Genomic DNA, 14,062 nt, shown 5'->3' with positions numbered 1-14,062 from the left:
TTCTCACCTGGATTACTGCAATAGCATCTACCTAGTTACCCTGCTTCCATCCTTGCAAAGCACTCCTCTGCTCAAAACATCTGAATGACTTCTCACATCACACAGAGTAAAATCTAAAGTTCGTACAATGGCCTACCAGACCCTGCATAGATTGGGACCTTTTACATTTCTGACCACATCCTGTTACTCTTCTCTCGGTATCCCCTACTAACCACACTAGCCTTTATCCTGAAACATACCAGGTGTGGCCCATTGTGGGGCCTTTGCACAGACTTGTCCGGATATGTTCTTCCCTTCAGTATCCTCATGGCCAAGTTCCACCTCTCACTGACTACCTTAATGGCTGAATTCTAAATTGCAACCTTCTACGCCTTAACAATTTTTATCCTCTTCTCTGCTCTATTTTCTCTCCATAGCATTTATCACGGTGGCTGTCATGAGTAAGTGCCTCTCAGGCATTGAACTACAGGAGCATAATTGACAAAGAGTACCAGCTGTTGCACTCTGAAATCCATCCCCATGTTTGCATCAAGGCCGTGCTTCCCAGGGGCTACTCCCAGCCAGTGACTGAGTGTGGCAGGAATGCTAAAGTGGGTTCATTCCTGAGACACACTGGACCACTCTGGTAGCTGACAACTGATTGATATCATCATATGTTCACTCATTTGTGTAGTTGATAATACTAATAATTGCCAATATTTTAAAGCATTTGTTATTTATTTATTATGTATACATTTATTGAGCACCTGTGATGTGCCAGGCATTGTGCTAGGTGTTTGGGACACATGGATGAAGAAAATTCTTAATTTCCTGGAACCTACATTCTAGTAAACAATAAAATATAAATATAATATGTAAATAAAATATGAGGAGGTTATTATGTTATCCTAGGACCTCTAAGCAACAAAAGTCCACATGGATTAAATGTGCAGGATGTTATTAAGAGAAGTGACTGTATAAGAGAAAATGGGGAGATAGGCAGAAAAGGCTGGAGCTGGGAAAGTCTGGGAGACTCCAGTGAAAGAGAGTAGAAGGGAAAGGTGAGTGGAAACAGCCTAATCTGCAGTGAAGTCTGAGGGAGACCAGCAAGGCCATCAGAGAGTCCTGACTCCAGGACTCCACTTGGGTCTCCCAGACTTTCCCAGCTCCACCCTTTTCTGCCTATCTCCCCATTTTCTCTCATGCAGTTGTCTCTCTTAATAAAATCCTGCACACTGAACCCATCTTGGCGTTTGTTTCTCAGAGAACCTAGAGTTGCATAATCATCTCCTCATCTACTATATTTTGTTTACTTGTTATATTTATCTTTTATTGTCTACCATAATATAAGAATATAGGTTCCAGGAGAGCAGGATTTTGTTCATCCATGTATCCCAAACACCTAGCACAGTGCCTGATACATCACAGGTGCTCAATTAATACGTGCAGAATGAATGAATAACAGATGCTTTAAAAATGCTAGTAATTGGCAGGGCACGGTGGCTGATGCCTATAATCCTAGCACTTCAGGAGGCCAAGGCAAGAGAATTGCTTGCACTCAGGAGTTTGAGACCACCCTGAGCAAGAGTGAGACCTCATCTCTACCAAAAATAGAAAAATTAGCCAGGCGTTGTGGTGCACATCTGTAGTCCCAGATACTTGGGAGGCTGAGGCAGGAGGATCGCTTGAGCCCAGGAGTTTGAGGTTGCAGTGAGCTATGATGATGCCACTGCACTTTAGCTGGGTGACAGAGCAAGACCCTGTCTCAAAAAAAAAAAAAATGTTAGCAATTATTAGTATATAAATGAATGAACACATGATGATATTAATCATTTGTCACAACTCTGCTCCCTCCTAAATTCTCTGATCCTCTATTTATCTAGTCCATCCCCACACTAGGAAACCCTTGGGTTTTCCTATAGCAGAAAAGAGATTTGAGAGGTAAATTGCTTTTAGGAAAACATCCAGACTAATAGTTAGATGACTGTCCATCTGTTCTGGGCAGCAAATACACAATTCTGACTGAGATATTTATCACTACTCCTTTCTTGTCTTTAAATTCGGCCAGGATTTGCAAATAAACAAAATCAAAACTTTTGAAGGTTTGATTTTCTTTAAGCTTAAATATCCATCCAATAGTAATAGAACTTGGCCCACACCTAATCATTTCTCCGGTTCTCTAGCCTCCCTGAACGTCTCTTCTGGGAATGTATGAGCAAGGACAAATTGCTCCCAGGTATTATTTCAGACTCTTGAAACTGGTGTTTTTCACCACAGTATGACTGGCTGTGGATGTGGGCTGTATGTTGGGGAGCTCCAAATGACAATATGGGGAAATCTTGGCTCACTAAGACCACAGGTTTCTGCAGAGGACGTCCCACAGGGTTCTGCCTGAGGTTTTTACACCCAGCGTAATGTTCTGTGAGCTAGATGGAGGAGAAGGCTGGGGTCCAATTCTTCCTCACAAAGACTGATCTAACCTTCAGCCTGTGCCTCCCCTTGCCCTGTGTCCTTGGGCAGGCCTTGATGACTGTCTGTTAAAAGTCAGATGGCCAAGGCCCAGTCCTTGCTTTGCTACTTTTTAGACCTGTGGCAAATTACCTCTTTGAGCCTGTTTCCTCATTCTTAAAATAGGGATAATAGCATGTACCTCTCAGCACCTTGTAAGATCAATAGGATGTTACGCATTTGCCTATTCTCATACTCAACAACAAATACTAGCTATTATTATTACTCAAAGGAAATTAAACCATATGTTCAATGCTTAGGTTGTCTTTTTAACCTCTTCAGTTGAGTGTTAATATGAATGTGCTCAATAACAGCCAAACACATAATAATGAGGTAGATGGTAATTAGGGTTTGCTACATCAAAATTTAATTAAAGAACTGGTAAGGGAAAGAAAACAGACAAAGTCAACTGCACAGCTTCCCAGCCTGTGCTTTGAACTGAGTTTCCCTGGGCTTGACTGCCTTCTCTAAAGGGCAAGGGAATACCCACACAGGGTCAGGCTGCAGGCAGTTAGAGAATGTCTCACCACACTTTCAAAGGCTCACTCCTTTCTCTTGCGTAACTAGTGAGGTCGAAGTGGGCACCTTCCTAAAAGCTGAGAGTGTCATTTCTGAGCAAGGTCCAAGAAAGAACTGCACTCCATAGAAATCCAAGTCAAGCAATAACACAGGGTGGCACTTAATGTTGAAGCCACACTGAACACTCCTGGTGAGCCAGCTTCTTAATATAGTCACGTTAACACCTTGGATTTCTCTATGACCTAAAGATTCTGAAGTCCACACAAACTGCTGGAGCGGGGGAGGGGGAAGGGAGAGCAGTTTATGTAAATTTACCACTATATGAAGTTTAAAGTAACCATAGAATTTTCTATTATTATCTTAAGCCAATCTAAGGAAGAAAGGCAAACAAGTGACTTGGCATTTCTGTCCCAGTCAAGGTGAGTTTCTCTCTCCCTGCAAGCTCTGGAGCTAAAGAACAGGTAAACGAGCTTTGCACAAACACACACATCCAGGGATGGCTGTGTGTTGCCAGAGCAGAGGCTGATTAAACACTCAGCAGGTTGGCTCTCTGAGCCACTCCTGGAGAATAATGAATTGGGTAAGGAACAGTTAATAAGAAAATGCGCCTTGCTAACTGTGCACATTATAACAAAGAGCTGGCAGCTCCTGAAGGAAAAGGGCTTGTGCTGCTGCCGTTCAAACTTGTCAGTCAACTCGTGCCAGCGGCCTCAGCGTCTGCCTCCCCAGCACACCCTCATTACATGTGTCTGTCTGCCCTGATCTGTGCATCTGCTCAGAGACGCTCCTGACAAGTCGGATATTTCTCCATTTCTCCACTAGTGCAAAGAGCGGATTTCTCCCTGTTTCTCTTCTGTCACCCCTGCTCCTCTCTCCAAGGAAGCACCTTGATTTATGCTAGCTTTGGATTTGCTTCACCGTCTGCCTGTCCTTGACTCCTAGAATGGAAGAAGCTGAGCTGGTGAAGGGAAGACTCCAGGCCATCACAGTAAGTCTGCACACAGTTATAACTCATTAAGGTGGTTGCTTAGAGGAACTGCAGAACCGTTGCTAGCTGCCCCTGTCGCTGGGCCCCTGTAAGTAGAAAAACAGAACTGTCAGCTTTCACGGGCGGGCGCGTCTCTGCTTCTCTCTTAACCCTTGTGACCCTCTGAAACTCCTGGACTTAGGAACCTGAGTGCAGGGCAATGTTCTTGATTTTTTAAAAGACCGTGCCTACATGTTAAAGAGCAATCGAAAGCTTTAAGGCACTTTGGTTAACTATCATTCACCTTCTGTGTATCTTAAAAATGCAGCTTTCTCTTAAATTTATTTCTGTTTGACAAACATTAGATCAAAAAACAGATCCGCAACTTGGAAACTTTCTAAGGAATGCATGCATCAAAAAGTTAGGATTGTTTTAAAAGGGGGAGAGAAAAATAAATAAAAATGACCTGAAACTTTCTATTCGTAATGTGGTAGTACGTTCCAGAAAGCCTAACAGAATTAAAATGAACGTTGGTATACATAATCTAAGCATTAAACTAGAGAAAAGTAGGTAAAAGCACGTATCAGATTAATTCTAAGATATCAGTTTCCAGCAGAGTCACAAACTGAATAAGATCCCGATAAAGGAATGCAGTGCATGCAGTGGATTTGGAAAACATTTCGTTAATACTGGGAAGGATAATAGCTCATTTTTTATGTTTGTTCTGGGAAAGAGTCAAAGAAGAAATGAATTACTTTTCTTAAATGATCTAGCTTTTTAAAAAAATGTTATAAACCCCTGTGGTACAATCATTTATCATAGACACAACTTTTGATATAATTGTTTTAAGGGAAAAAAATCTTTGGAAATCAACACCCCAATTTCTCAGCATTTTCTGCCACTGATGTTAGCTGTCAGGAAGAAATGAGTACTTTTTAAAAACTGATGCTAATCAGGATTATTTTTCTTTGCTCTTCAGATTCTTATAGCATAACTAATAATGCTAATCTCAATTTAGGATTTTTACCGAATGAATACAATGTCACAGTTTCACCCAGAAAGGATTTAATAAATTGAAATGTTTTCTTAGACAATAGTAAGGAACCAGAAGTCTATTGATAAGGTTGGCACTTTTCCATATGATAATGCTTTTTTAAAAGTCTAACTTCTAATGATTATATTTTCCTTCCTTCGGAAAAACCTTGGTCTGGATTGTTGTTTGTTTTGTTTTGTTCTTTTTGTTGTTAAACTCAGCTACCATTTCAGCTGTCCTGCTTTAAGGGACGGGAACTCGGCTCTGCTCTGTTGGTTTTGGCATGGACCTTTCACATTACAGCTGTTGTCTAAAGGTTACTTTATTAGACTGCGTGAGTTGTGTGGTCACAAGCTCTGCTTTTTCTAATGCTTTTATCTCCTGATTAACTAATTGAAATACACAAGTAGGTCCTTGTTCCACATTTTCCTTTTTAAATTGGGGCACACCCTTCTTAAACCCTTATTACCTCCGGTGTACCTTATAACTCACTGCAGCAGTACGTGTTCCAAAGATATAGCTGCATACAGTTATTCAGGGAGACGAGGAATTTTCACTGAGGGTTCCAAATGCAAATAGAGATACAACAATAGTTATAATGCCTTAAAAACAGTCAAGAGAGTACATAGGTTCCTGAACATACAGATGTATGCTTTTTCGATGATTAAAAAAAAAACTTTTTGGATTATTCCATTAGCCTAAACATATTCCATTAGAAAGAATTAAGCAAATCTCCAAAGTAAGATCACAAAGCAATTCTAGCTTGGAAGTAATATACTTGTATAAAAGTTGTAGTAAAAAAAAAACTGGAAAAAGTTTATGGGAACAAATTTCCCATAAACTAGCCTACAGCTCACCAGACTAAATCTAATCGCATTTGTCACCACCTAGAGGAAAAATGGAGCAGTAGTGTGTCCATGGAAACAACGCATCCAACTCTCTTCTCCCGGACACCCTGGAAAATGCCGGCTTTCTCTGCCCTTGCCTTACCCAGGAAGCCACCTCAGCTATTCTCCTTCTCCCTGGGAAAATGAAAACGCATAGTATTCAGAGAGTTTGCAAGGATCATCTTATTTTTGGAAGTACTTAAACTATTCAGAATCTCTGACCTCAGCTAAAACTCAGAGAATATCTTCTCATTTTAACTTTTCCTCCTATTTCTCTACAATGGAGGAAATTTTCTATACTTCAAGAACAAAATCACAAGGCAATTGCCTAATGCACCCAGACACAGAAACTCACAAGACTTCACTTCGTAAGGAAACAAAAAAACTTTTCCACTATAACTGCTATTTGATTTTTACATTAAAATTTGTTTCTCCAATTCCTGACTGTGAAATGAAATAATCTTCACTGTTGTATTCATTCTACCTCATTTTAGGTGTATAAAAGTCATAATTTCCAATGTAAAGAATTAAAAAAACAATGTATATGCCTATGACTTGTCAGAACCAGGTATCAGTCTTCTTTTTCTCAAAACAGAAAAAAATATTAAACACATTAAGTAGTTGGAATGTGGCACTTTGGCTCTCAAAGTGAAAACTAAATTATTGCGATGGTGCCATTCATTTCACATATCAGTAAATTGAATTCTAGATTAGTCAGAAGTCTTCCCAAAGATTTAAAGAGAATAAAGGCAAAATTATGAAAGCACAAAGAAACAATTTTTTTAAAAGAGGTTTTTCAGTTTGGGTATACCAAATATAGATTCTATTTTACACAATTATATACTTTCATGTTCCTCCTTCATTATTTCATCCATGTACCAACTCTTCCCTTACTAAATTAATGGTTAAAGTGCTTCTCAGCCAGAGTTCCGTTTTCAACTATAATTCGAAAAAAGGGCTGCTTCGAACTGATTAAATATTAGGCTTCATCTTTTAAAAGTCTCTAGAGGCTCTTTTCAAGTTCTTACATACTTTAACAAATAGCTGATTTTTATACAAAAGAAGAGCTAATTGAAATAGACTAATAATTTGAAATTCACTTTTAACATTACTGGAACTGACAACACCTGTGTCTCCAGCGTTCTGGAGAAGAGTGGGATGAAGGACTGAGTGTATCACTGACAGAGTTGTTCCTCCCTCCTGAGTTCCTCTCTGGAAGTGAATATGGCCCACACTGAAGAGCAGGCAGAGGCCCAGGCGGATTCCCCCCAGAAATAAAAAGATCCCCTAGGACGAGTAACGTTCCACACACTCTTGACATCCTTCTCCACAAGGAACACATATTCTTATCTTCATGCCTACGGTGATATTGGAAAATATCATTACTAACTAATATCAGGATGCTCAGACTGGAGAACTAGACCTTAACCCGTCTAGAGATCATAGACTAGCAAAATCTGTACCGTTTGAGTGGTGAACTCAGAAGAATTCTGAAAACTAGAATCAATTTTCAGAGAACAAATCGAGCTGAGGAAAAGAGTGGTAAGAAGCAAGCTGACATTTTTATTCTCATGAAGGCTTGCCTTTAACCATAAGGAATGTGTATCATCAACTCATTTTCTCATGCCTTTATTCATTCAATCAATGGTTATTGGGCACCTGCTATGTACCAAGCCATCTGCATTTAAACAAAAAGAAGTAAAATAAGGGGAATTGGGAGTGCCCAGGGTGGGCATGGGAGTGGGATGCAATTTTAAGCAGAGTGGTCAGGGTGTGCTTCACAGATAGGGTGACATTTGAGCATAAACATGAAGGAGGTGAGCTCTGTCAAAAGCCAGACAACAACAATAATCACAAGTACAAGCACCTGCCCAGGACTCCCTCCATTTGGAAAGGAGCCACATAAAGTCCTGACACCGGAATTTGAGCAACAGAGCCAGATTTGCCCGCCAAAGCAGCTCATGACACACAAGAAAATAAGGAGCTCTCACATTTCCCCAGATCCACTCTCTATTTCTTTCTACTCCTGAAGAATTTTTTCTTGACTTATAAATATAGGAATGTAAGAGGCAGGAAGTTTTTTACATAAAACAGAAATCTCCGCAGTACAAAGACTAACATTAAAACAATAACGTGAACTGACACAGGTTCTAGTTATTTCTTTAGCACGTGTTCCTTGTCACTGGGCGCTCCGTCTCGGCTCATTCTTTATTTGTAAATATCTGGAATCTTCTATCAGTCAATGAGATAGTTCATGACCCAAAAGTAGAACCTGCTATGTAATCTGTGGGGCCCTGTACACAAGGAAAATGTGGTGGTCCTTATTCAAAAAGTATCCAAAATTTCAAGATGGTAATATCAGAGTTTTATACTCTGAGCATGATGCCCTGATGACTTCACAAGTCACATGTACAAGAAGTCGGCCCTGTTCTGTATTCCAGTCCAGCCATATATATTTTCCCCTATTCATTCTACCTGCACAAATAAGAACAGGAAAACAAGAGCAAACAGCCTGGATCTTGACCAAAGTCTACCTTAATGTGTTTGGATTATGTGTTATTTAGAGTTCTAAGGACTTCTTAAAGTATGAATGGCTAAAAGAACTCATAATGCACCATTGTTAACCAACATACCTCATAGTTAAGACATAGTTATGGGAAAAACTTCTAATTTGTCATAAGCATCCAAAGACATTCACATGAAGGTGGCACATGAAGATATAGCAGTCTTCTAAATGAAGATGTCTTGTGCCAGAATATTCAAACAATAAAGCCTGCGCACAACTTTCCACAGTACTGTACCAAGATTACACGTTTCTTCCAGAGAGGGAAATGTTTCTTCAAATGAATATGCTACACCATATCTCTTTGGCAAACATAATAGCCCACCCATAAAGGAGAGCGTGTGATGAGGTATAATAATTTTGATAGCTCATTAAGGAAATTGCTTTTTGATAACAGAGGAAGGTTTTTCCAGTGTGCAACAGAATGATAATGTTACTTTGCTAAGCCTTCCACTGACGAGGCTCCCCATGAACTTTCTAATGTTACTGGATGGTCAAAAGGACAATCTGCTTCTTTAGAAAACTGTGATTAAAACAAATTAGAGAATAAGCATCTGAGACTAACTAGAGTATAAACAAATGCAGCATAGTTCAGTGCTAACACTGAAACAGGACTTCCACTTCCTAATCTGCAATCTCATACTACCTAGCCTCTCTTAAAATAAAATGAGAATATTTTAATTTATTTTAATGGCAGTGGTGTTGTTTCAGGAAGAGACTCCATGAAAATTTAAGTCCCTCACCCAGAAACCTGTGTATACTTTCCTAAAAGATCATCAAAGTAATTTGAGTGAGATCTGTACTCAACAGTTTTTATGTAAATCCCCAGGGAATGAGAGAATTCCGTCAAGCCATTTAAGACATAGAACAAGGTTATCCTCAGAGGCTCTAAATGGAAATCAAAACTGGCTTCTCTCCTAAGCATCAAGTTTTCAGTGTAAGACTGCATCAGTGATTGACATAGGATGATATAACATAGTCAAATGAGCTACAACAGCTGTTCCTAATCTATCTATGCTCATAAATCTAGAATATAAAGGACATCTCTTAAGCAAAAGAATTCTGAGATTACTACCAAAAATAACAGCATTTATTCTCACATAGTATTTAGGCTTTAAAGAAATAAAACGTTTTTGTTTGATGACTTGAGATATAGAAAATAAATAAATAAATAAAAGTAAAAACTTGCCCACCCGGTATCTCTTTTATCTAAACAGTATTTTCAAAAGCAGATGTTACCATTCCCATTTCATAGGTGGAAAACCTAAGGCCAAGAAAAGTTACAGGATTAATTAAAGACTGGAACTTGAATTCACTCTTCTGCTTGTCAGATTCTCTGACCACAACATCATCATAAATTCTTATAAACATCGAAACTGAGATCCTCACCCCTCTTCAGAACTTCCTCAGATTTCTGTTGTTCACTCTTATGAATGAGTTTGAAGTGGAGCCAAGGGAAGAATCTCTGGAGTTTCTACTTTGCTTAACCACATTTTCTTTATTTTTTAAATTTTTAATAGGTAAATATACATATATAATTTACCATCTTTATCATTTTTAAGTGTACAAATCAGTGGTAATAAATACAGTCACATTCTTTTTTGTCCTTCCTTTCTCCTTGCCCCTCCCCTTCCCAGACTCTGGTAATAGCCAATCTAGTCTTCATTTTCATGAAGTCCACTTTTTTTTTTAGCTCCTGCATATGAACGAGAACATGCATTTTTTTTCTTTCTGTGGTTGGCTTATTTCAGTTAACGTAATAGCCTCAAGTTTCATTGATATTGCTGCAAATGATAGGATTTCATTCTTTTTATGGCTAAATAATATTTCATTGTGTATATATACCACATTTTCTTTATCCATTCATCCATTGATGGGCACTTAAGTTGTTCCATATTTTGGCTATTGCGAGTAGCACTGCAATAAACATGAGAGTACAGATATCTCTTTGATATGTTGATTTTCTTTCTTTTGGGTATATGCCCAGTAGTGGAATTACTGGATCATATTGAAGTTCTATTTTTAGTTTTTTGAGGCACTATTCCCCATAGTGACTGTACTAATTTATGATCTCACCAACCACGTGTGAGGATTCCCTTTTCTCCACATCCTCACCAGCATCTACTATTGCCTGTCTTTTTTTTTTAATAGATTTAGGTGCTACAAGTGAAGTTTTGTTACATAAATATATTGCATAGTGATGAAGCCTGGGTTTTTAGTGTAACCATCACCTGAATAGTGTACATTGTACCCAATAGGTAATATCTCATCCCTCACTCCCTCCCACCTTCCCACTTGTTGGAGTCTCCAATGTCTCTTATTCCTTACACATTGATTAGCTCCCACTTATAAGTGAGAACACGTGTTATTGTCTGTCTTTCTGACACAAGCTGTTTTAACTGGGATGAGGATAATTGCATTGTGGTCTTAATTTGCATTTTCTCTGATGATTAGCGATGTTCAGCATTTTTCATATACCTGTTGGCCATTTGTATGTCTTCTTTTGACAAATGTCAGTTCAGATCTTTTCCCCATTTTAATTGGATTATTTATTTATATATTTTTTTGTTATTGAGCTTAACCAAATTTTTTAACCCCAAACAGTCCTCAACCCCTTGCAGTTTCCTCCCAGCTTCCCCAGTCTGCCAGGAGTAGAGATGGGCAAGAAGAGAATGTGGTTCCATTTCAGAAGCATTTGTCATTGTTTTAAGAGAATTGGAATGGAATCAAAGTCATTTTTCAGAGCATCCAATATGCCAGAATATTCCTTTGTTACTGCCTCACCATCCTTCTTTCATTGTACAGTCTCTTCCTTCCAGCTAAGACTTCTTAAGGCAAAGACATTTTTGTGTCTTTAACAGTTCCCCCAATAGTGAGCTCAATACTAGCTGGAACATCAAACAAAAACAAAAACAAAACAGAACTATCCTGAGTGAGTGAATGAATGAATGAGCAAATACAATCATGCTGAGAAGGGGGAAAAGCTAACAATTGCCTGGCCTGCTAACAGATTTCTTGTCACTGAAGACCTGGCCAAGTTTACCATGACCCCTTGATTATTCAGGGACTTGTTTTGTGTTTGTTGTTTATACTCGTTTTGTTTTGTTTTGTCACTACTCATTAGAGCAAACAAGAAAGGATAGACAAAGTAATAAAAGAGCAGAACACAAGCTGGATCCCATTTAGAGATCTGTTAGAATATGTTATAAGGTTGGGAAAGAAATTAAAGTTCCTGAATAAAATGAGATTTAAAAAATTTGCGCTTTTCAATTCACCCCATAAGTATTTAATGGTAGTGATAACCGTGCCCAATTTCCATGGGTAACTTAAGAAGTAGGACATTTCAAATCTAGGTGCAAACATATCATAGGACCAGGAGAAAACTTAGAGATCTCTTTGTCCACATTCCCACCTTCATTATACCATGCTCAAGAGCTGCTCATCCAGCTTCTCCTTGAGCACTTCTAATATCAAAACACCAAAAACACTCTATCCCATTTGAGAACAGCCTTCTGGGTTAAGAGCTCTGACATACTGTTCCAGAATCCGGTTGCATTTAGTTTCCAGCCAGTCATCATGACTCTAGCCCCTGAAGCTATACAGCTTCATTTTCTGGATTTCAATCATTCCTCATAGCACAGACTCATTCTGGACACTCTCCAAAATGTCAGTGTCACTGTTATAAGTTGGTGCTGAAAGTTAAACAGAACTCTGACCAGTACAGAGCCCTGGGTGTTATAATGTCCCTTACTTGGGGAATTATATTTCTACTGACATATTTGGCAAGTAGTAAGATGTGGTATAAAAAGCATCACCCTTGAAGTTACAGAAATTAGGTTCAACAAAAGTTCCACCAGTAGACCATCCATATGACTTGAAAAAGTGAATAAACTCTCTAGTTCTCATCTTCAGGGTCTCTAAAGTTAAGAATAAAAATTAATTTATAAAAGTTCAGTAAAGAAATCAGATATACAATGAATATACAAAAATCAATAGCTTTCTGAATAATAATTATAAAGAAAATACAATGTGGAAATATCTCATTCCTAATAGCTACAAAGTAAAAAAAAAATTAAAACCTAAAAATAATCCTAGTAAGAAAATGTGCTGGATTTATATGCAGAAATGTTTCTTATACCTACTAAGCAAATGTGTAGGATTTATATAATTAAACTTTACTAAGTGGCATGCTATATGTGACTGAAGATGCATACCATTCCTGAATGTGCAGTTTGAAAACAGAAAATCTGTCATATACTCCCAAATTTAAGTTTAATTCAATTCCAATCACAATCTCTAAGAAGGCATTCTCATTCACTGCTAGTGAAAGCATGGAATTGCTAATACAGGACAACTTGGCAACTGGTATAAGAACACTCAAAAACTATTTTATACTTTGGCCTAGAATTTCATTACAAGAAACATATACTAAAAAAAATAAGAGATGCACACAAAGATGGACATCCTAAGTGTTCATAATATAACAGAGTCATTTCTTATAGTATAAAAGTAGAAACATATTCAATGGTCAAAATTAGAGATTAGCTTAACAGATTGGGGGGGGGATAATATAGAGCCATAAGAAATAATTTAGAAGACTATTTAATTACATGGTATATCATTATATTCATCATATATTAAAAGAAACAGCTCATATTACTAAACATGTAAAATTAACCTCAATTTTATATGAACTATAATAAATCATGCAGATACAAATCTTATATAACATTATCAATCTCTATCTCTGGATGGTGATCATTATTGTTGGTTGGTTTCTTCAGTTTGGTGGGGTATGAGGAGGAATAAGGAATTAATTGAGTTTTCAATTTTGTTTCTATTGGAATTTACCAAAAAAATTCCAAAATCCAACTAGAAAAATAAGTTACTGCTATTAATCAAGACATTTTTGATAAAAGCAATAAAGGAAAACTTGTCCAATAAAATGTTAATTTACCTTATTGGTGCATGATTTAAACTGTGTAGTATTGGTACCAAAATCAATAATTAGAAAAACTATAGAGATAACCTGGAACAAGACCATAAGATATATTTCAAAACATGGTAAATAATAAAATTTACATCCTAAATCAATAGGAAAGAATTATTTGATAAAATTTCAGATAATTACTTAAAAAGTTAGAAAAACAATTAGATTTTCAGCATCTACCATAAATCACAATAAATTCAGTTGGATTATAGAAGATTTTTAAATCTTTAGAGAACTGGAAGAAAACATGTATTATTCTGAAATGAAACTTGTCAGAGACAAAAGACTTCAGTAGCTCTGTCTTTGTTGTTCTATTTTCTCTTGGGCTTCAATTTCCCTTTAAGCATTTTTGTTGTACCCTTTCAGGATCAAGATTATTCTCCTTAAGCAAAAATATGAAAGTAAAGTAGGAGTACAATAGTTGTATTTCTCACTGTCATTTTAATATTGCACTACGTAGCTCAGCAGTAGTCTTATTACCTTTATCTTTTTGCTCTCAGCATAACACACACATGCACACGCATGCGCGCACACACACACACACACACACACACACACACACACACACACACAGGCTTTTTGTGCCCTCAGTGCTTTTCATGAGCTTCGCATCTTC

General features: G+C 37.7%; 1 protein-coding gene across 1 annotated transcript in view; it reads left to right on the top strand.

Annotated features, from left to right (window-relative positions):
* Positions 1–3,506: 3,506 nt before the first annotated feature.
* PALMD (palmdelphin) overlaps positions 3,507–14,062 on the top strand; it is a 48,716-nt gene continuing 38,160 nt past the window's right edge. The window contains exon 1 of the mRNA XM_012661178.1: positions 3,507–3,994. Coding sequence (XP_012516632.1) covers positions 3,950–3,994 — 45 coding nt within the window. The 5' untranslated portion in view covers positions 3,507–3,949. The remainder of the gene's footprint in view (positions 3,995–14,062) is intronic.

The sequence above is a fragment of the Propithecus coquereli genome, unplaced genomic scaffold, assembly GCF_000956105.1.
Source record: "Propithecus coquereli isolate 6110/MARCELLA unplaced genomic scaffold, Pcoq_1.0 Scaffold7, whole genome shotgun sequence".
NCBI classification, from domain to species: Eukaryota; Metazoa; Chordata; class Mammalia; order Primates; family Indriidae; genus Propithecus; species Propithecus coquereli.
This window is presented reverse-complemented; position numbering and strand designations above follow the sequence as displayed.